This window comes from Salvelinus alpinus, chromosome 33 (assembly GCF_045679555.1).
Source record: "Salvelinus alpinus chromosome 33, SLU_Salpinus.1, whole genome shotgun sequence".
In the NCBI taxonomy this organism is placed as follows: domain Eukaryota; kingdom Metazoa; phylum Chordata; class Actinopteri; order Salmoniformes; family Salmonidae; genus Salvelinus; species Salvelinus alpinus.
The window spans coordinates 2,719,570-2,743,948 of record NC_092118.1 but is presented as its reverse complement, the minus strand read 5'-3'; the positions used below and the strand labels follow the sequence as shown (position 1 = coordinate 2,743,948).

Below are 24,379 nucleotides of genomic sequence, written 5' to 3'. Positions count from 1 at the left end.
CAAATCAACCTGCCTCTAGCAACTTCAAAAAAATTAAATTAGCTGGCAACACTGGTCAGAAGACTACTAGCGCAAAGTCCTCCAACAAATTGCAGGACAGTGTAAACATGTAACTAGCAGGCGCATAATTAGTTTCTGAAATTGCCAGTGTAGCAGGGATATGAGTTTTCGAATAGCATAGGTTTTTCAGTAACGCAAACCTGTTCGTATGGCGTATTCATCTCATTGCCTTTACGGTTCGTTTATTTAAATCGCTATTTACTAGGCTTATCCCAAAACAGCCAGTTTTGATTCTGTCCGGTAGTAACAAATCGAGATGGACTACTTGTTACAGGTGAAAATAGGTGCCCTCATGGGTTTGTTGCTCCTGACGCTATTTTTCGGATTTATTCCTGCTCGGATGAAGTGGTTCAGAGAAACCAGTGGGACAGGTAAGTTTCAGGAGGTAACCTACAAATTGTATAATTACTAGCTAGCTAGTCTCATGTTGTAACCCCGTATGCAATTGCTGTTTCCCACAACACGCCAGATGGCTCGTTGCGTCCTTTCCTTCATCAACCAAACCTAAACTATTCGGTTTCCCGTCAACAAGATACATATCTACTATCTATAAGAGTAAATACTTACGATTCGTGTTTGGTGTGTACTACGCTATCAAATATGCGTTTAAAACACATTTTTACCCAGGGTGTCCCATTTTTCGCCTGTGTGGGTTGCCGTGTAGTACATTCTCGGTCACGTGAGTAAAATACCAGGTTATCTCCCACTTTTACAGGCGGGAATTGAAAAACGTGTTTTAAACGCTTATTCGATAGCGAAGGAAACATTCAACCTGACGCATCTTAAGTATTGTTGTTATATATATTGGATATGCCTCTGTTGTTGGAAACGTTATTTTGGTGAAACCGAATCGTTTAGGTTTGGTTGATCGGCAGATAGCCTAGAGCGTTGGGCTAGTAACCGAAAGTTTGCTGGATCGAATCCCCGTTCTGCCACTTACCAAGGCAGTTGGCCCACTGGGGAACAGTGAGTTGTCATTGTAAATAAGAATGTGTTCTTAACGGACATGCCTAGTTAAGTAAAGGATAAATAAAAAAAATATGGATGCCAGGCTACGGGGCTTCATAACCAGTCATCTCTGTAAACACGCTAGTTGCGTGTCGAAGCAAATTACATGCAAGTGTTTGCCAAATCCAATCAGTGGATTTGTTACTTCCAATGGTTTATAACCACCATTGACAATTTATCAAATAAAATCAAATGTTATTTGTCACATGCACTGATTACAACAGGTGTAGACCCTACAGTGAAATGCTTACTTATAAGCCTTTAACCAACAATGCCGTTAAGAAAAATAAGCGAAGTATTTACTAAATAAACGGAACCAAAAAATGAAAATAGAAAAGTAACACATAATTAATGAGCAACCCTAAAACAACAGCAACGAGGCTATATACAGGGGATACCTGTACAATTTACATTCCAATCAAATGTTGTTCATTAATTCATAATTTTTAGTAATCTACAAAAGATGGAGCCTAAATCAGAGCTTTAAGGATAAAAAAACAAACAACGTATTTATCCACTATGGATTAGTTTGATTGGCTAATCGTAGTACAAACCTTTGATTTTAGCACATAGGTCTACCTTTAAAAGAGATGCATCTAAAATAGCTGTGTATAGCTTACTGTGAGTTGGAACCGAAATAATAATTTTCCAATCGTGAACAGAACCGTTAATTTTTTCGTTCTATTCCAGTTTCCACCAGCAAAATAATGTTATGAACTGGTTCGAATTCTTTCTGTTCCATAAAAAGTTTGCTCCTGGTGTTGCGTTGGGCAGACCACACCACCCTCTGGAGAGCCCTGCGGTTGCGGGCGGTGCAGTTGCCGTACCAGGCGGTGATACAGCCCGACAGGATGCTCTCAATTGTGCATCTGTAAAAGTTTGTGAGGGTCTTAGGGGCCTAGACACATTTCTTCAGCCCCCTGAGGTTGAAGAGGCGCTGTTGTGCCTTCACCACACTGTCTGTGTGGGTGGACCATTTCAGTTTGTCTGTGATGTGTACGCCGAAGAACTTGAGTTCTTTTTTTACGAGCCCTTAACCCACAATGCAGTTATAATTTTATTTTTTAAATGGATGAAAATAAAAATGGTAACACAATAACGAGGCTATATACAAGGGTTACCAGTACCGAGTCAATTAGTCTATTTAGGAAACAACATTACTTATTATTAATAACCAACAATGCAAAAAAAAAAAATAGGGGCTCATAAGTAAGCATATTTTTTATTTGTCGCATGTGACAAACATTTATTTGAAATAACATTGTAACCAGTTCCCAAACTTTTAAAATAACAGTTCTGTTCCAGAACAGTATAGATCACTTTCATTATCAGTACTGGTTCTGTTCCTCAAATGTTGTTCTTTTACAGTTTTTGCTTCTGTTCCCTGAACAAGTTCCAACCCCTGTAGGTAACAATGGTGTTCTCTCCAAAAAGGATCTTATTTTGCTTGAGAAGTGTGCGATGTATTATAAACTGGGTGGTTCGAGCTCTGACTGCTGATTGGCAGACAGCCATGGTATATCAGACCGTATATTATGGGTATGACAAAACCATTTATTTTCCCTGCTCTAATTACGTTGGTAACCAGTTTATAATAGCAATAAGGCACCTCTGGGGTTTGTGATATATGGCCAATATACCACGGCTAAGGGCTACGCGTTGCTTAGTGCCTAAGAACGGTTCTTAGCTCTTGTATGTTGGCCATATACCACACCCCCTTGGGATTTATTGCTTAATTATACCATTTGCATAATTGATTTAGGACTAGATTAGCAAATTTACTTAATTGATTTCTTAAGATGAGAAATCATTGAGTCGCCTCCAAGGAGACAGACAAGAACAGTGGTATTCAAACTTTTTCAGAGGGGAACCCCTTATTTTTTTCTGCCAGAATTTCTGGGGAGCCCTTTTTTTTTTTACTAGAATTTCTCCCAACCTTACCCCACCCAAAAATCTGTAAATTTAGATTTACAACAACAAATAACCTCAAATCAAAAGAAACCAATAAATACATTTGCAACATGTTTATTTTCTGGTCTTTCTCAACATTTGTATATTGTCCCGTACAATAATCTGTACTACTAAAAATACAGTTACTGGTGACCCCCCTGCAATTCTACAGGTCCGCTAGCTTTGAATACCACTGGACTAGAGAGTCACCTGACAGGGATAAAGCCCCTTAAGATGGCACATTCCAGTGAACACTCAACCCACAGACCTTCAGTGGAAGTGTAACAAAAGCTGAGGTGCGTTCAGTTTGCTACGTTGCGGCCGGGTTTGTACCGAATGACACGTTTCTCCAAAACTTTCTTGAACAGACTTTGAAGTACGTTTGCTCCCGTTTGGTGGGTGTGGTTTGAAGCAATGAGTGGCGTATTTAAAGGGAAGTGGCCACGCTGACAGCATTCCCCAACCCATAACACAACCCTTCCCTGTTTTTCAACTGATGTGCATTCAGTTCACTTGAATGTTTGAAACGTTGCAGAAAAGTTTGTACTGAATGACACGTTTCCCCAAAATGTTCTTGAACAAACTTTGAGGTCCGTTTGGTAGGTGTGGCTTGAAGCAATGAGAGATGCATTTAAAGGGCAGTGGCCATGTGGGCCATGCTGACAGCGTTCACAAACCAACCCCTCCCCATTTTTCAACTGGTCGTTCAGTACAGCACCATTTCTGTTCAATTGAACGTTCCAGAAAGTTTAAAAAAAGACTGAACTCGGCCCTGCTTAGGGTCAGAGGTAAATGTATTAGTGCAAACCGTAACTTTTTGCAACGGAAACTAGTAATAATACATTTCATTTGTAGACAGAAATCAAACCTCTTAACATTGAGCAACCATTAAAAAAACATGTGTTTTATTAAAAAGGCCTAAAAACAAATGTTTTGTTATTGGACAAGTTTAGTTAGGTCCCTCCCAGTTTCAGCCTATTTGCCTCAGTTTGGTTATTAGTGAATATACCCCTGCTTTTAACTTTCTCTTTTGGCCCAGCAGTCTCTCTATGTCTGGCTGCCAATATATATTATACACTATGACTCAGGGCATTACTAAAACCATGAAGGACCATAACATTTACTGTGATAAAGAGACTGTTTAATGTGTGCCTAAATTGTATGGGCCATTACTATCCCTTCAGCCACACATATTAAGACAGATTTTGTTTCGCAATGGCTGATTTGCTGATGAGTTGTTTTCACTTCTGTGTTTGTGCAATGGTGCTCAATACTTCCTTCAGGTCTCTCTCTCTGCTAGATGATTATCTCTGTTGCTTCTCTTTTTTTCCTAAAGCAGAGGGTGACATTAGGAGCTATCATGGCCGTTTCATTTCAGTGCTCCCAGAGTGTCTGATTGCACTTCTTGATCACTTCCATTTAAAAAAAAATGTTTTTATCAGTTAGTGGTGTCTTTTTTCTGACTGGTTAACAGCTGATTTAGACTCATAAGTCAGATGAAGTGATCAGTCATCAGATAATCCCACATTATTCATATCACATCTTATGTCACATTAACTGAAAGAAATCCATAGTTTCCTTGATTCACAGCTTGAGTTAAACAGACAACTTCAGTCAGGTAGCCATTAACCAATCCTTTGAACGGGTTAGGCAACTCCAGTGTCTACTTCCGTCTTATCTACCTTTACTGCTGAAGTAGGGCCTTGTCAACAAAAAAGGGAGTAATGTAGAGATTTTTACAGGTCTTTAGCTAAGTCCAGCCAACCGTTTGATAAAGGATGCAGTGATCAAATGTAACCCGTAACGAAACAGAGGGCACTGTGGTAGATGGCATCCAAAGGTTTAAGGGTAGTAGTAGCAGCTGCTCTTTGATAGAATGTCACCATAATCAAGAACAGATAAAAGGGTTAAAATGGTTGACTGAATAATCTGCTTCCTACTGTAGAAAAAGCCAACTTTTTAAATCTTAGGTTCTTAACCAGCTCATCTGTTTTTGTTTTTTTAAGATGTCAAATCCAAATGCCTAAGTATTTATATGCGGGAACACATTCGATTGGAGAACCGTTTGAGTGAACATGTAGTTCATCTGAAAAATTGAGTTTGAATACTTATTGACTCAAGACATTTCACCTTTTAGTTGATGAAGTTGTAAAAATGTCAATCTATTTTAAATTCATGCTGTAAACATTTTTGGGGGGAAAAGTCAAGGGGTGTGAATACTTTCTGAAGGCACTGTATATGGCTAGGGTCAGGTATTTTTTAATTATTATTCTAACCCCACCATGTGACCTGAATAGGAAGAGCTCTTGAGTGCATTAACAGTTCACCTGATCAGGGCCCAAAGTTGTTCCTGGTCAGGTCACATGGTCAGGGAAAAACCCCAGGGTCTGTCTATGTTGAACATTAAACAGTAGTGTTTTGTATCATGTAGAAACCCATCGGGTGGTCTTGAGTTTCATCAGCTGTTTTGCCGGAGGCGTCTTCCTGGCTGCCTGTCTATTGGACATCATCCCAGACTATCTGTCAGACATCAATGCTGAGCTGGCTGAACGGAGGGTGGACGTAAGTGTATTCTCTCTGTCAGCAACATCACAAAGAATCATTGATACCTGGCCACACTCCCATCCCCTTTGTAAAATGACTATCCATGGCACAAACAAATGTATTAAGAGTTATAATAAATATAACAGTTATACTTTTGTTTTATTGTATCAGTGTTCCCACATGGGGAAATGTGCTAGTAGTGCAAAAATTATTATCATTACTCCACAGGTTCAATACCTGGTGATGTGTTAAGGACTACTTACTTATGATATACACTACCGTTCAAAAGTTTGGGGTCACTTAGAAGGCCAGCAGCCTGGAGTCGCCTCGTCACTGTTGAGACTGGTGTTTTCCGGGTACTATTTAATGAAGCTGCCAGTTGAGGACTTGAGGCGTCAGTTTCTCAAACTAGACACACTAATGTACTTGTCCTCTTGCTCAGTTGTGCACCGGGGCCTCCCACTCTTTTATTCTGGTTAGAACCAGTTTGCGCTGTTCTGTGAAGGGAGTAGTACACAGCGTTTCTTGGTAATTTCTCTCATGGAATAGCTTCATTTCTCAGAACAAGAAGAGACTGAGTTTCAGAAGAAAGTTCTTTGCGTCTGGCCATTTTTTGCCTGTAATCGAACCCACAAATGCTGATGCTCCAGACACTCAGCTAGTCTAAAGAAGGCCAGTTGTATTGCTTCTTTAATCAGAACAACAGTTTTCAGCTGTGCTAACATAATTGCAAAAGGGTTTTCTAATGATCAGTTGGCCTTTTTTTAAATGATTAACTTGGATTAGCTAACACAACATGCCATTGGAACACAGGAGTGATGGTTGCTGATAATTGGCCTCTGTATGCCTATGTAGATATTCCATAAAAAATCGGCCATTTCCAGCAACAATAGTCATTTACAACATTAACAATGTCTACACTATTTCTGATCAATTTGATGTTATTTTAATGGACAGAATGTGCCTTTAAAAAACGAGGATGTTTCTAAGTGACCCCAAACTTTTGAACGGTAGTGTGTATGTATATATCCCTTATCCTTGGCGTTTATTTAAACAGAACTCCTACTTTTTGTTGTTTTCACCTCTATCTCAAACAGACCAGCTTCCCCCTCCCAGAGTTCATCATCGCTGCAGGCTTCTTCACTGTGCTCATTGTGGAGAGGATTGTTCTGAACTGCAGACAAGATGCCATGCAAGTGTCAGACCAGGAGAGAGCACCTCTGATGCAGGCCAACGGGCACAGCCACGGGCAGGGGAAAGCCGCGTCCTCCGACCTGGAGGGTAGTGCCCACCACGTCCACATGGACCTCCAGGCCCACTCCTCCTTTCGCTCGTTCATGCTCTTTTTCTCACTCTCCCTCCATTCTGTGTTTGAGGGCCTGGCCATCGGGCTGCAGACCACAGACTCAAAGGTAGGTGCTGTAGAGCGAGCTGTACTTAAATTGCGCAATAGGTCCATTAGTTTTAGGTTGCCCGGGGAACATATTAGACCATTCCGTTGGTCCTAAAAGTGAAATCTCTGCCCACCTGTGGCACTGGGTCAGCTAAAACAAATGCACCCATATATTGTAAATGCATGCCACTTCTTTCCAAGTGTATTTTCAAATGGAACTACTTTTTTCTTCAAATGAAAATACAATTTGTATTATTTATACTGAACAGAAATATTGACATAGTACCAACACTTTACATGTTACGTTTTTATAGTTTTGTTCAGTGTGTATCTAAGCGGTGAGTCTATGTTGTGCAGTGCACATGAGGGGATGAAGTTACACTTGTATGCAATTCACTACTAAATGTTTGCCATAAAATCTTTTAGAATGACTTTCTGCCAGATGTCAGAGAGCTCTGGATAAGTTATGCCCTGTGCTTCCTACAAGGGCTTTTTTTCCACCTTCTCCGTTGTTCACCCCTCTGCTCCGTGTACACATGCTGTTATTCCTTCAGAAAAGCCTGCATCAAAACTTTGTTCATTTGCACAGTTTCTCTCATTCGCTTGTAAATGTCCACACTCACTGAAAATGACATTCGGTAGCTACTAGCTATGCTTGTATAACTTTATGAGCTGGGTTTGCCTGTCTTTGCTATTCGTTAGATTAGTTTGAGATTTTGCTACTAGTTTGTGCAAATTTTGTTAGCGTTCTGGTAGTAGAGGCTAAATGGGCTTTTCTTGCATTAGCGCCCCTTGTGGACTATGCCGGTAATACCGTAAATCATGGGATGTGAGAAGGCTGGTATGATGCTATGAAAATCTGGATACCACTTAAGTGTAGTAGCTAATATCAGGCCAGGGTGACCGCTAAAGCACTTTTATTGCTTTTGTAGTCCAATAAAAACAGAATGATTCTGAACACTCCCAAGTCCCAACTTTAGCAGACATGTTTCAAGTTCTTGCAGACATTTCTAGCCACAAGCATAAACTAGCTAGCTGGGTAGGGCTCATTACGGCGACTGACTGAAACAAATCCGTTTGGCCCCACTCAACTCTCGCTGCGTGACATGTCATCAATTTTGGGCACCAGGCATGTCCTTATAGCCACAAATGATCTATTATAATGACCAGATGCTCAAGTGGCCGCTCTAACAATGAAAATACATGTCTTCAAAGATGGAAGGCAATTGGAGGAGGCAAGATCAGGTGGGACCATTCCAGTGGTGATTTTAGCATGTAAATCTTGGTGGGGCAAAAAAAAAAGAACATGAAATGCATGTCAGCAAAGCCACAACATTAAATGCACTATAACGGTGCCAAACGGTGCCCACGAACTGTTAGGGCCTACATAAAGCTGTCCCAACACCTTACCACTGCTAAACCTGGCTTTCAGCGGAGCCTTGTCTGGCAGCGAAACAGTTCATTCAGCCTCATTTACTGCCTTAAAAAAAAAACAGCTTATATGGCAGACTTGCTTAAACAAATTATGGCATAAGGGGACGACAAGCGGGTGAGGGGCAATCCATAATTTCGATTAAGACAATGAGTAAGCGACGACGGACGTAGTCAATATAACTTTGTTCAACACTTTTGAAATGTACAGCGACAGAATTCAGAACATGGGCCGTTCTTAGTGTACTCCCTGTACCAGTCAGAACCATAGGATAAATAAATGGGGCATATAAACGGACAACGAAAGCTTTTACAATATTCGATGATTACATTTCTCTAAAACAGGTTATAGGCTATTTGTGCACCACCAAGTTAGAACAGTAGGTGAAAATAGACCAAATTATTAGGGTAAGGCACATTGAACGCTGTTTGGGTCTTTGCGTGTCAAAAAAGATGCACGTCATATAACACTTTTAGAATAAGGCTGTAATGTAACAATGTGTAAAAAGTAAAGGGGTCTGAATACTTTCCTGAAGGCAGTGTATATAAAGCGATCTGCGAATTTGAATAAATACACCCATTTAACTTTTTCATGTCAAAAAACGAATGACAACTGCTGCACATGCTGCCACTATTTCCAACAGATTGGATTTGACTATTTAGAATGAGCAGCCTGCTCACGAACAAACGAGTGCACCATAGAGAACACAACAAGCATGCAGCTGTAATAAGTGAAAATACATTATCTAACTACCGGTAGTTTCTTTTGAAGATATACAAATGTATCTGTGAATTTGAACAACTGCATAAATACACCTATATCATGCTTTGAAGTCCGTAGGGCAATTCAGACAGCTGACAGAGGATTTTTGTAATGAATAATGTTTATTTTAATTGACTGTTCTGTATCTTAATGTGTATATTGTCTATATGTTGAAATATACTTGCCCGTTTTTGTATTGTGCAGGGCTCATTTGTAAAAGAGACTAGTCTCAATATGACTTCCCTGTTGAAATAAAGGTAAATAATAATATAAACTAGAGATGACTAATGTCACAAAGCATGATGCGCTAGCCAGAACTTAAATTCTGAAATGACTTCATATTTACAAGTTATTCAGATATAGACTTTGGGATGTTCACCCCTAAAGTGATTAAATCATTAAAGGTTTATTCAAATATGTCTCCAAAAAATCGAGAATAGCGTGATAAACAATAGTCCAACCCACATGTCTACAATTGAAACCCCAATTTACTCTGAGAATTTAGCATGTTTGGAGTGAATGGAATATCAAGTGGTCACTCGTCAATAGAACTCTGTGGCACTGCTCCGCGGCAGAACGGCGCAAACTTCGAACGTCTACTGACAAGCTAGCTAGTGGCTGCAGGTTCGTGAGTGAAAAACATCGTCTTTTTCTAAATGAAATCTGCTAAAGACAACGAAATAGGGACTAAATATATACACTACCGTTCAAAAGTTTGGGTTCACTTTGAAATTCTTGTTTATGAAAGAAAAGCACTTTTTGTTCATTTTAAAATAACATCAAATTGATCAGAAATACAGTGTAGACAATGTTGTAAATGACTATTGTAGCTGGAAACAGCAGTTTTTTATTTTTTATTGAATATCTACATAGGCGTACGTAGGAGTCCCATACGTAGGAGTCCCATTATCAGCAACCATCACTCCTGTGTTCAATGGCACGTTGTGTTAGCTAATCCAAGTTTATCATTTGAAAAGGCTAATTGATCATTAGAAAACCCTTTTGCAATTATGTTAGCACAGCTGAAAACTATTGTTCTGATTTTAAAGAAGCAATAAACCTAGCCTTCTTTAGACTAGTTGAGTATCTGGAGCATCAGCATTTGTGGGTTCGATTACAGGCTCAAAATGGCCAGAAACAAAGAACTTTATTCTGCAACTCATCAGTCTCTTCTTGTTCTGAGAAATGAAGCTATTCCATGTGAGAAATTGCCAAGAAACTGAAGTTCTCATTATGCAGGTTGCTGCCATATGATTGACTTCACATTTGTCTCCAGTGATTTTTATCTAAAATAATATATTTACAATTCCCAAACGAGTTACTTATTTACCTAGAATTGATAAAAAGCTCTAATCAAATTGTACATTGAGAATTGTTATTTCTATCTGGGGGGAAAAATAAAGTACATGTTTCTAACTCGTGCTTTTCATGTGATGTGCTCTTGGACTTTTATCTTCACATAGTTCTCCTTTTCACTGTATTGTCCTTTGTTGGTATTCAGGGAAGTATCTTTCCATCACAAAAGCATAGTGAAAGTTTTTTTTTTTTAAGTTCCGGAGTTCCAAATTAAGCAGCAGCAGCTGAAAAGATGAGCTCCTACAAATATTGAAATTTAAATGTTTTTTTAGAGTAAAGTACATCGAAAAAAATCAAAAGAAAACTGCAAACTGAATAGGAGACCAAACAAGCAGCTAACAAAGAAGAAAGGCTTTTGAAAAAGTAACAATTTTTCATAAAATTATACCGTTTTCTTAGCTAGCTAAGTTGTTTACCTGTTGCTAGGCAGTTGCTAGGGACATTCCTGGAAGAAGCTAGCTAGCTAACAAGGAGTGTCTAGTTGGCAGAAGGGACAAAGAAGGGACAAAGTGGGACAAAATAAGGACAGAAGAAAAGGGAAAGGGGACATTAAGGTGAAGCAGTCCTCTAAAGACACAAAAGACAATAATACAAGAAACAACACTTCTATTGCCTCTCCCTCTACGATACGCACTTCCGGGTTGGAGCGAGTAGTTGCATTCCGCTTCGCTCCACAGGTAGTATTACATTTCATTTCATTACAGTACAACAGTTTGATTTGTTTGATCTTAGCTGGCTACATAGCCGTCTTTGTATCCAAGATAATTGTGTAGTCTAGAGTAATTGTCGAGGTTACCTAGCCAGCTACACTTTCAAACAAAGTCAACAACGCAGCCACTGCTAGCTAGCCTATTTCACCAGCCAGCAGTACTATATCATTTTAGTCAATAAGATTTTTTGCAACGTAAGCTTAACTTTCTGAACATTCGAGACGTGTAGTCCACTTGTCATTCCAATCTCCTTTGCATTAGCGTAGCCTCTTCTGTAGCCTGTCAACTATGTGTCTGTCTATCCCTGTTCTCTCCTCTCTGCACAGACCATACAAACGCTTCACACCGCGTGGCCGCTGCTACTCTAACCTGGTGGTACCAGCGCGCACGACCCACGTGGAGTTCCAGGTCTAGGGCAGCCTCTGGAACTGCCGATCTGCGGCCAACAAGGCAGAGTTCATCTCAGCCTATGCTTCCCTCCAGTCCCTCGACTTCTTGGCACTGACGGAAACATGGATTACCACTGATAACACTGCTACTCCTACTGCTCTCTCCTCGTCTGCCCACGTGTTCTCGCACACCCCGAGAGCTTCTGGTCAGCGGGGTGGTGGCACTGGGATCCTCATCTCTCCCAAGTGGACATTCTCTCTTTCTCCCCTGACCCATCTGTCTATCGCCTCCTTTGAATTCCATGCTGTCACAGTTACCAGCCCTTTCAAGCTTAACATCCTTATCATTTATCGCCCTCCAGGTTCCCTTGGAGAGTTCATCAATGAGCTTGACGCCCTGATAAGTTCCTTTCCTGAGGATGGCTCACCTCTCACAGTTCTGGGTGACTTTAACCTCCCCACGTCTACCTTTGACTCATTCCTCTCTGCCTCCTTCTTTCCACTCCTCTCCTCTTTTGACCTCACCCTCTCACCTTCCCCCCCTACTCACAAGGCAGGCAATACGCTTGACCTCATCTTTACTAGATGCTGTTCTTCCACTAATCTCATTGCAACTCCCCTCCAAGTCTCCGACCACTACCTTGTATCCTTTTCCCTCTCGCTCTCATCCAACACTTCCCACACTGCCCCTACTCGGATGGTATCGCGCCGTCCCAACCTTCGCTCTCTCTCCCCCGCTACTCTCTCCTCTTCCATCCTATCATCTCTTCCCTCTGCTCAAACCTTCTCCAACCTATCTCCTGATTCTGCCTCCTCAACCCTCCTCTCCTCCCTTTCTGCATCCTTTGACTCTCTATGTCCCCTATCCTCCAGGCCGGCTCGGTCCTCCCCTCCTGCTCCGTGGCTCGACGACTCATTGCGAGCTCACAGAACAGGGCTCCGGGCAGCCGAGCGGAAATGGAGGAAAACTCGCCTCCCTGCGGACCTGGCATCCTTTCACTCCCTCCTCTCTACATTCTCCTCTTCTGTCTCTGCTGCTAAAGCCAATTTCTACCACTCTAAATTCCAAGCATCTGCCTCTAACCCTAGGAAGCTCTTTGCCACCTTCTCCTCCCTCCTGAATCCTCCTCCCCCTCCTCCCTCTCTGCGGATGACTTCGTCAACCATTTTGAAAAGAAGGTCGACGACATCCGATCCTCGTTTGCTAAGTCAAACGACACCGCTGGTTCTGCTCACACTGCCCTACCCTGTGCTTTGACCTCTTTCTCCCCTCTCTCTCCAGATGAAATCTCGCGTCTTGTGACGGCCGGCCGCCCAACAACCTGCCCGCTTGACCCTATCCCCTCCTCTCTTCTCCAGACCATTTCCGGAGACCTTCTCCCTTACCTCACCTCGCTCATCAACTCATCCTTGACCGCTGGCTACGTCCCTTCCGTCTTCAAGAGAGCGAGAGTTGCACCCCTTCTGAAAAAACCTACACTCGATCCCTCCGATGTCAATAACTACAGACCAGTATCCCTTCTTTCTTTTCTCTCCAAAACTCTTGAACGTGCCGTCCTTGGCCAGCTCTCCTGCTATCTCTCTCAGAATGACCTTCTTGATCCAAATCCGTCAGGTTTCAAGACTAGTCATTCAACTGAGACTGCTCTTCTCTGTGTCACGGAGGCGCTCCGCACTGCTAAAGCTAACTCTCTCTCCTGCTCTCATCCTTCTAGACCTATCGGCTGCCTTTGATACTGTGAACCATCAGATCCTCCTCTCCACCCTCTCCGAGTTGGGCATCTCCGGCGCGGCCCACGCTTGGATTGCGTCCTACCTGACAGGTCGCTCCTACCAGGTGGCGTGGCGAGAATCTGTCTCCGCACCACGTGCTCTCACCACTGGTGTCCCCCAGGGCTCTGTTCTAGGCCCTCTCCTATTCTCGCTATACACCAAGTCACTTGGCTCTGTCATATCCTCACATGGTCTCTCCTATCATTGCTATGCAGACGACACACAATTAATCTTCTCCTTTCCCCTCTCTGATAACCAGGTGGTGAATCGCATCTCTGCATGTCTGGCAGACATATCAGTGTGGATGACGGATCACCACCTCAAGCTGAACCTCGGCAAGACGGAGCTGCTCTTCCTCCCGGGGAAGGACTGCCCGTTCCATGATCTCGCCATCACGGTTGACAACTCCATTGTGTCCTCCTCCCAGAGTGCTAAGAACCTTGGCGTGATCCTGGACAACACCCTGTCGTTCTCAACTAACATCAAGGCGGTGACCCGTTCCTGTAGGTTCATGCTCTACAACATTCGCAGAGTACGACCCTGCCTCACGCAGGAAGCGGCGCAGGTCCTAATCCAGGCACTTGTCATCTCCCGTCTGGATTACTGCAACTCGCTGTTGGCTGGGCTCCCTGCCTGTGCCATTAAACCCCTACAACTCATCCAGAACGCCGCAGCCCGTCTGGTGTTCAACTTTCCCAAGTTCTCTCACGTCACCCCGCTCCTCCGCTCTCTCCACTGGCTTCCAGTTGAAGCTCGCATCCGCTACAAGACCATGGTGCTTGCCTACGGAGCTGTGAGGGGAACGGCACCTCCGTACCTTCAGGCTCTGATCAGGCCCTACACCCAAACAAGGGCACTGCGTTCATCCACCTCTGGCCTGCTCGCCTCCCTACCTCTGAGGAAGTACAGTTCCCGCTCAGCCCAGTCAAAACTGTTCGCTGCTCTGGCACCCCAATGGTGGAACAAACTCCCTCACGACGCCAGGTCAGCGGAGTCAATCACCACCTTCCGGAGACACCTGAAACCCCACCTCTTTAAGGAATACCTAGGATAGGATAAAGTAATCCTTCTAACCCCCCCCCCCCCTTAAAAGAGTTAGATGCACTATTGTAAAGTGGTTGTTCCACTGGATATCATAAGGTGAATGCACCAATTTGTAAGTCGCTCTGGATAAGAGCGTCTGCTAAATGACTTAAATGTAAATGTAATGTAATGTAATGTTTTTGCTGTGCTTAGGAGGAAGCCCTAGGAAAACTCTATCCAATCACCCGTAGTGTCAGGAGGTTTAGAGTAGAGGCAGAGGGAAGTGAGAGGGCATGATTTCCATGCACTTTCTCTCGCATCCTTAGTATAAAATCACTCGCACATCATGCACCAAGTCAGCGGATGATTCTAATGACAAGATCTTGCGATATTTTACTAAATTCAGCAAAAAAAACGTCCTCACTGTCAACTGCGTTTATTTTCAGCAAACTTAATGTGTAAATATTTGTATGAACATAAGATTCAACAACTGAGACATAAACTGAAGAAGTTCCACAGACATGTGACTAACAGAAATTGAATAATGTGTCCCTGAACAAAGGGGGGGTCAAAATCAAAAGTAACAGTCAGTATCTGGTGTGACCACCAGCTGCATTAAGTACTGCTGTGCATCTCTTCCTAATGGACTGCACCAGATTTGCTACTTCTTGCTGTGAGGCGTTACCCCACTCTTCCACCAAGGCACCTGCAAGTTTCCTGACATTTCTGGGGGGGAATGGCCCTCACCGATCCGGGCTCTTCCCTGACCATGGCAGAACACTGACATTCCTGTCTTGCAGGAAATTACGCACAGAACGAGCAGTATGGCTGGTGGCATTGTCATGCTGGAGAGTCATGTCAGGATGAGCCTGCAGGAAGGGTACCACATGAGAGAGTAGGATGTCTTCCCTGTAATGCACAGCGTTGAGATTGCCTGCAATGACAACAAGCTCAGTCCGATGATGCTGTGACACACCGCCCCAGACCATGACGGACCCTCCACCTCCAAATCGATCCCGCTCCAGAGTACAGGCCTGAGTGTAACGCTCATTCCTTCGACGATAAACGTGATTCCGACCGTCACCCCTGGTGAGACAAAACCGTAACTCGTCAGTGAAGAACACTTTTTGCTAGTCCTGGTCTGGTCCAGCGATGGTGGGTTTGTGCCCATAGGTGATGTTGTTGCAGGTGACGTCTGGTGAGGACCTGCCTTACAACAGACCTTAAAGCCCTCAGTCCAGCCTCTCTCCGCCTATTGCGGACAGTCTGAGCACTGATGGAGGTATTGTGCGTTCCTGGTGTAACTCGGACAGTTGTTGTTGCCATTCTGTAGCTTTCCCGCAGGTGTGATGTTCGGATGTACCGATCCTGTGCAGGTGTTGTTACACGTGGTCTGCCACTGCGAGGACGATCAGCTGTCCATCCTGTCTCCCTGTAGCGCTGTCTTAGGCCTCTCACAGTACGGACATTGCAATTTATTGCCCTGGCCAAATCTGCAGTCCTCATGCCTCCTTGCAGCATGCCTAAAGCACGTTCCACACAGATGAGCAGGGACCCTGTGCATCTTTCTTTTGGTGTTTTTCCAGAGTCAGTAGAAAGGCCTCTTTAGTGACCTAAGTTTTCATAACTGTGACCTTAATTGCCTACTGTCTGTAAGCTGTCGGTGGTGTCTTAACGACCGTTCCACAGGTGTGTGTTCATTAATTGTTTATGGGTCGTTGAACAAGCATGGGAAATAGTGTTTAACCCTTTACATTGAAGATCTGTGAAGTTATTTGGATTTTTACAAATTCTTTGGAAGACATGGTCCTGAAAAGGGGACGTTTCTTTTTTTGCTGAGTTTATAAATCAATACACTAAATGCATGCAGGTTGCTGACACCTTGATTAATGTGTGGTAGAAGGAAAGACAGGAGAGTAACTGATAAAGGGAAATTGCATTCAAATCAAAAGTTCGTCATGACCGACTATGTAATCGGTTGTGTAGATCCAGCTATAGCCTCAACCTCAAATAAATGGAAAAGAGCATAGGAAATCTGGAAATTATTTTATTTTCTATTTATTTAGGATTGTGGACTATAGCAAGGTCGTATTCATTAGACACTGTAGCAAAAATATTTTGCAGTGTTGCAGAAACTAAACAAGGCGAAAGCAAAAACAAGTGTTTCTTATTGGACAAATTCAGGTAGGTCCCTCCTTGTTTTGGCCCATTTGCTTCGGTTTGTTTCGTAGTGAATACGACCCTGGATCTACAGAACAGATGGCCTGGGATGTGAACTTAATTTGATATTAGACTACTTTTGAAGTCTGAACATCTGACTATTTTATTAACTTTGGAATTTGTCCTTTTTAAACTGCTTTCTTTGGTTGATCCAAGACTCTTCTCTGGCTTGAAGTGATTTATTTAAGAACCTGTTTTTATAGACTTCAAAGAATTATAAATGACAGATGTGTAATTTATGCCGCTTGTGTTGATATTTATACAGCTTCATCTTACTGCAATGAGAAAAGGGAGGAGAGGAATTTAACCTAACCTAGTTCTCTCCATCCTATCCAGGTATTAGAGATCTGCATTGCCATTGTGGTCCACAAGAGCATCATCGTGTTCAGCCTATCGGTGAAGCTGGTGCAAAGCGCAGTCCCGCCCATGTGGGTTGCAGCCTACGTGGGCGTCTTCGCCATGATGTCTCCGCTGGGCATTGCAGTGGGTATCGGGGTTATCGAGGCCCAGCTGGCGGCAGGCGTTCTGATCCAGGCCATCCTGGAGGGGCTGGCGGCCGGGACCTTTATTTACATCACCTTCATGGAGATCCTGCCTCACGAGCTGAACTCCCCGGAGAACCAGCTGCTCAAGGTGTTCTTCATTCTGCTAGGCTTCAGCGTCATGGCGGGCCTCACCTTCCTGGGTTGAGAGCATGTCACCCACTGGGGCAACTGACCTAGCAGGAATATGGGTGTGGCTCATATGAGTCATGGGACTTGATGTTGTGTATGAGGGTCGCCATGAGGGGAGGTGTCTCAGGGAGACGGCCGACATAAAAAAAATCGGTCCGATTTTACTGCAGGGTGTGTGCAGGGGAGATTACTGTGCCTGTGTCTGGCTGTGCCCGTGCGCCACTTTTATTTGAGGGTCACAGCTGTTCTTACTCAGTATTTGTTTTTAAGGTTGTGATACTCTTTGTTTGTTTTTTTACTGCTTTTAGCATAGATTTTAATTTCACAGCCAAGGATGCTAAGACGGTCTTAAATTTAAGAACTTTTAATGATTTCAAAAAGATTATATTTAGTTAGGTTCTACTTCTTAATTTGATTGTTTTAGCACAGGGAAAATGATAAGTACACAATGTGGCAATATTGGTTGTTTTTATTCTGTGGCATACATACCAGTGGTTCTTATTTATATTCTTTAACAATTGCTGTTTGGAGTTTTTTTTTCACTTAACTGAGGATCACTGAAAAAAAATCGCTGTTCAAACTGACATGATTGCCTGGTCTCTTTGGCAAATGACAGGTGTGGCAGGGAGTGGAATGTTAGCTAAAAAAGATGGGTACCCAGACTAACATCTCTTAATAGTCAAATGAATCCGTCGCATCAATATCTCATTATGTATACAGGTTAAAATGTCAATTGCATCATGTTTATACTTTAGGATGTGAGCACTATTTTGCAGCCTCCACAGTTAAGGTGAAGTATTAAATGTTTTATCGCTGTTGTGGAACAAATTGTTTTCACCTTGAACTATACTATGCCTTACAAATGAGAAAAGCTGTTTTTATTGTCAAACAGCGGATAGGTGCAATGAAATGTGTTTTACAGGGTCAGCCATAGTAGTACGGTGCCCCTGGAGCAAATTAGGATTAAGTGCCTTGCTCAAGGGCACATCGACAGATGTTTCACCTTGTTGGCTAATATGCAAAGACAAAACATTGTGACCAACATTTTACAGTATTTTTTTTTTTTTAAGACATTGCATGGAACTTCACAATATTGTCTGTGAAATCAACAGATGTGTTAAATGTACCTAAGTATATCAATGATAAAATGTCTACAATGTATTATTTTACATGTGAGATACTTGAGTGATTTGTATTTAGAGACTTGTCCGTCCTTCAGTGTTAAAACACCATCTTGGTATATGTAGTTTTTACCTCGTCACTTTTTGCGTGGAGGCATCATTCCTGTCGTAATCGACATGATTCAATCGAGAGAGTGTATTGTCAGTGCCACATCACGAGTTTGATACAGAGCAATAGTCTGATTTTACTTTTTAGAGACCATAATATTTAAAGAGAGATTATGAAGTTATTTTAAGAGGTTAAGAAGTTCAACTAAAGCACGTGTTTCCTTGACTCTGTTCCTCATTCTGTTGATAGTTTCCATACCCCAGCCATGAGTCATGTTTCTGTTGTGTTAACAAGGCTTCAAGTTTATAACAACACTATCACAAGTGACCTTCTGCTTCCCTTACTCCTCCAATCTCCTCTGACACTATTGCAGTAAAATAATGATTAAAAAAAGTTGACTATGATTTTGTTTAAAGTGTGTCTATTGTGTATGCTTTTGGAACATGCACTCTCATGATTACTAAGAGAAGCATGGGGTTTTATTTTTAGTAGGTGGGCAAGCTGGCGGAAATGAGATTCAGTGATCGTCAGCCTGTGACTTGTGTCCTGAAATAACTGGATGGTCTAAGGCTGCGTTTACACAGGCAGCCCAATTCTAATATTTTGCCCAGTTATAGGCAAAAGGTCTGAATTTGTTCTGTAAACGCAGCCTAAGTGTCCCCAAACCTATATAGTTACGTATAGTGTAGCACAGGAGGCTGGTGGCACCTTCATTGGGGAGAACGGGGTTGTGGTAATGGCTGGAGTGAAATTAGTGGAATGGTATCAAACACGTTGTTTTCATGTGTTTGTTGCCATTCCATTTGCTCCATTCCAGCTGTTATTATGAGCCATTATATTGTGAATAACAGCGAGATAAAATGGTCATCTTGGGTAATGAGGTTTACAGATTGCATGCGTATACAATTTTAAATGTGTAATTAGACATCACACCCAGGTGTAAGTTAAGTACTATATATACACTGCTCAAAAAAATAAAGGGAACACTTAAACAACACAATGTAACTCCAAGTCAATCACACTTCTATGAAATCAAACTGTCCACTTAGGAAGCAACACTGATTGACAATAAATTTCACATGCTGTTGTGCAAATGGATTAGACAAAAGGTGGAAATTATAGGCAATTAGCAAGACACCCCCAAAAAAGGAGTGATTCTGCAGGTGGTGACCACAGACCACTTCTCAGTTCCTATGCTTCCTGGCTGATGTTTTGGTCACTTTTGAATGCTGGCGGTGCTCTCACTCTAGTGGTAGCATGCGACGGAGTCTACAACCCACACAAGTGGCTCAGGTAGTGCAGTTCATCCAGGATGGCACATCAATGCGAGCTGTGGCAAAAAGGTTTGCTGTGTCTGTCAGCGTAGTGTCCAGAGCATGGAGGCGCTACCAGGAGACAGGCCAGTACATCAGGAGACGTGGAGGAGGCCGTAGGAGGGCAACAACCCAGCAGCAGGACCGCTACCTCCGCCTTTGTGCCAGGAGGTGCACTGCCAGAGCCCTGCAAAATGACCTCCAGCAGGCCACAAATGTGCATGTGTCAGCATATGGTCTCACAAGGGGTCTGAGGATCTCATCTCGGTACCTAATGGCAGTCAGGCTACCTCTGGCGAGCACATGGAGGGCTGTGCGGCCCCACAAAGAAATGCCACCCCACACCATGACTGACCCACCACCAAACTGGTCATGCAGGGCTCTGGCAGTGCACCTCCTGGCACAAAGGCGGAGGTAGCGGTCCTGCTGCTGGGTTGTTGCCCTCCTACGACCTCCTCCACGTCTCCTGATGTACTGGCCTGTCTCCTGGTAGCGCCTCCATGCTCTGGACACTACGCTGACAGACACAGCAAACCTTTTTGCAACAGCTCGCATTGATGTGCCATCCTGGATGAACTGCACTACCTGAGCCACTTGTGTGGGTTGTAGACTCCGTCGCATGCTTCCACTAGAGTGAGAGCACCGCCAGCATTCAAAAGTGACCAAAACATCAGCCAGGAAGCATAGGAAGAGAAGTGGTCTGTGGTCACCACCTGCAGAATCACTCCTTTTTTGGGGGTGTCTTGCTAATTGCCTATAATTTCCACCTTTTGTCTATTCCATTTGCACAACAGCATGTGAACTTTATTGTCAATCAGTGTTGCTTCCTAATTGGACAGTTTGATTTCACAGAAGTGTGATTGACTTGGAGTTACATTGTGTTGTTTAAGTGTTCCCTTTATTTTTTTGAGCAGTGTATATTTTTAACTAGGCAGTTAAGAACAAATTCTTATTTACAATGACAGCCTCAGAACAGTGGGTTAACTGCCTTGTTGAGGGGCAGAATGACAGATTTTTACCTTGTCAGCGCGGGGAATCGATCTAACAACCTTTTGGTTACTGGCCCAACGCTCTAACCACTAGGCTACCTGCTGTTCTGAACGGTAGGTAGCCTAGTGTAACTGTAGTTACATTAGACGTGCCTGTAACTACAATGTTTGCCGATTGGATTTATTCTGTATAGTGTAATTTCTAGTGGAGCATTAGCCATAATTTCAATGAGTTGATTAAAAGTCTTTGGCTTATTATTGAGCCATTTGTGCCACTAGGTGGGAGTATTGGTTACAGATATCATGTCCACACTGCATCTCCAGCTGTTGGCTGTTGACTTGTACTGCAGAAGCAGAGAGCCTGGGCGTCACCATGCCAAGCCTACTCATCTCCAGACATGCCATTGTCATTTGCTGTCTTCTTAACTGTCTTTGAACTTTTGGTGCCAACATGGCATCTGTGGCAGTTCCCTGCTCCTTAAAACAAAGTTAAGTTTCCAAGTTCTGTATGGCTCTGAGTTGTTTTTCTTCTGATGAATGCAATTCTTATTTCATGTCTGAACTTGACCTCAACCCTTTCCCCCCTGTACATCTCACATGTCATTGACAGGCCATCATCAATGTTTTTGGAAGATGTTTATGGGCTGTTTTAACTGAAAGCATTGTATTCACTAAACCCTAAACCTCAACCAAATCTTGTAATGAATGATGTGGAAATTGAGGTGACTAAACTGCTTGGAGTAACCCTATATGTAGCTAAGATGGGGAGAAGTCTGTCCATAATAAAGCGCTGTTCTGATTTAACAGCACAATCAACAAGACAGGTCCTACAGACCCTAATGTTGTCGCATCTGGATGTGTGGTAAGGTGCCACAAAGAGGGACTTAGGAAAATTACAATTGGCTCAGAACAGGGCAGCATGGCTGGCCCTTAAATGTACACGGAGAGCTAACATTAATTAAATGCATGTCAATCTCTCATGGCTCAAAATGGAGGAGAGATTTATTTCATCACTACTTGTTTTTGTAAGAAGTGTTGACAAGCTGAATGCACCGAGCTGTCTGTTTAAACTACTAGCACACAGCTCGGACACCCATGCATACCCCACAAGACATGCCACCAGAGGTCTCTTCACAATACTACATCGAGCCATGACTACATGGAACTCTATTCCACATCAGGTAACTGATGCAAGCAGTAGAATCAGATTTAATTAACATAACAATACATCTATTGGGAGAGTAGCTGCTGCCTTCGCAGTTGCTAGTGGGGATCCCTAATAAATACAAATCTGTCTGGGAAACCGACCCATAGTGTGAACAAACAATATACAGTACCAGTCAAAAGTTTGGACACACCTACTCATTCCAGGGTTTTTCTTTATTTTTACTATTTTCTAAACTTTGAAAGTTTCTTCAAGTGCAGTCGCAAAAATCATCGAGTGCTATGATGAAACTGGCTCTAATGAGGACCGACACAGGAAAGGAAGACCCAGAGTTACCTCTGCTGCAGCCTTCTTGGTAAAATTGCTGAAAAGAAACCAATACTAAAGGACACCAATAAGAAGAAGAGACTTGCTTGGGCCAAGAAACACAAGCAATGGGCATTAGACTGGTGGAAATATGTCCTTTGGTCTGATGAGTCCAAATATGAGATTTTTGGTTCCAACCACCTTGTCTTTGTGAGACGAGGAGTAGGTGAAACGGATGATCTCTGCATGTGTGGTTCCCACCGTGAAACATGGAGGTGGTGTAGGGGTGCTTTGCTGGTGACACTGTCCGTGATTTATTTAGAATTCAAGGCACACTTAACCAGCATGGCTACCACAGCATTCTGCAGCGATTTGCCATCCCATCTGGTTTATGCTTAGTGGGACTATCATTTGTTAGACAATGACCCAAAACACACCTCCAGGCTGTGTAAGGGCTATTTGACCAAGAAGGAGAGTGATGGAGTGCTGCATCAGATGACATGGCCTCCACAATCACACGACCTCAACCCAGTTGAGATGGTTTGGGATGAGTTGGACTGCAGAGTGAAGGAAAATCAGCCAATAAGTGCTCAGCATGTGGGAACTCCTACAAGACTGTTGGAAAAGCATTCCAGGTGAAGCTGGTTGAGAGAATGCCAAGAGTGTGCAAAGATGTCATCAAGGCAAAGGGTGGCTTCTTTGAAAAATCTCAAATATTTTTGATTTGTTTAACACTTTTTGAGTTACTACATGATTCCATATGTGTTATTTCATAGTTTTGATGTCTTCACTATTATTCTACAATGTAGAAAACAGTTTAAAAAAAACTTGAATGAGTAGGTGTGTCCAAACTTTTGACTGGTACTGTAGGTCTTAGGCTGTACAGCTCCTGAGAGTATATAGAAGTATATACAAGGCCCTGTGATGAAATATGTTGGCATTTGTATTATTTCTCTGAATTTAGATACTATAATGTTAAGGGCTAAAACATTCCAGTCTCTTTCAAACACGAGTACCTTGAACATCCTTTCAATTTAACCCCTGGCCTGAACCTGCTCCTTTCTTTTCTGTTACAAAGTGGTGGCTGATTCTTTATATGGTTTCTTCATGCATAGTCTGACATATTGTCTTCTTGACATTCCTGGTCTCCTTCATAGTGCTTTTCCCTAAACTATACCAGAGGTGAAAACATTCCCAGCTATAGCTGGGAATCATAGACAGGCACATTGTTGGCCCGACATTTTGTTTGAGGGCCAAAAACGGTGACGATTCATGAGCATCCACTAATGAGGAGAGCTGACACAGAGACAATGGTGATGAGTACACCGGACCTGCCAGGCCTGGAAGAGGTTTCCGAGGGGCCCGGACCACAGCGTTGTCTCAGCTCAGCAGAGCAGCATGGAATCTGGTGTGGGATGGGCGCTAACTAACGCCATTCACCCACAACTCATTAACCCTTCACCTCTTGTTCAGCTGTGGCTCTCTCCACAGAAGAGAGGAGGGCAAAGAGAAATCTCTCACACAAACCCACGTACATGCTGTTCCTTCGTGCACCATTAACTTTGATTAGAGTTTGTACTGTATGTTCTGAATGCTGATTATATGTGCAGCCTTGGTGGTTGTAGTGCAAGATGCAGGAAATTAAAACCCAAACCTGCCTTGTTACTAAATGGATCTGAGAGGACTATTTGCATTACTCACACGCAGGGCTGGGCGGTATACCGTATTTTACTGCTATACCGGTATTGATGCACGGACCGGTTTGGTGTTTTACTTTACCTTCTATAACTGTATTTGAATGTTTGGTTTGTTAATTGCGATGTGCCGTGTGTAACGTCCATTTTTATTGTTTATTTCGCTACTTGAGTAATCTCTCGCTCTGCTCTCTTTGTCAATGCCGCTTTCCGCACACAGACCTAGCCCCGCCCCCTGTCATTCATTCAAGGAGCGCATTTGTTGTTGCTTGACCATGAGACACGTGCGTTCAGTCTGCATGGTCAATGCAGCACATGCAACAATGTTGATGAAAACTATGCTGTTTTCACTTTGATCTCAATATAAATCCACTAGCGTGCTATAATT

The 24,379-nt window shown here is 42.9% G+C and overlaps 1 protein-coding gene across 1 annotated transcript; it reads left to right on the top strand.

The window, feature by feature from the left end:
- On the top strand, positions 1-18,928 carry LOC139563323 (zinc transporter ZIP1-like). Its single transcript, XM_071381940.1, has 4 exons — positions 1-431; positions 5,450-5,580; positions 6,660-6,974; positions 16,957-18,928. Exons 1-4 carry the CDS (start codon positions 317-319, stop codon positions 17,308-17,310), a joined length of 915 nt encoding a protein of 304 aa, XP_071238041.1. The 5' UTR covers positions 1-316; the 3' UTR covers positions 17,311-18,928.
- The last annotated feature ends 5,451 nt before the right edge of the window (positions 18,929-24,379 follow it).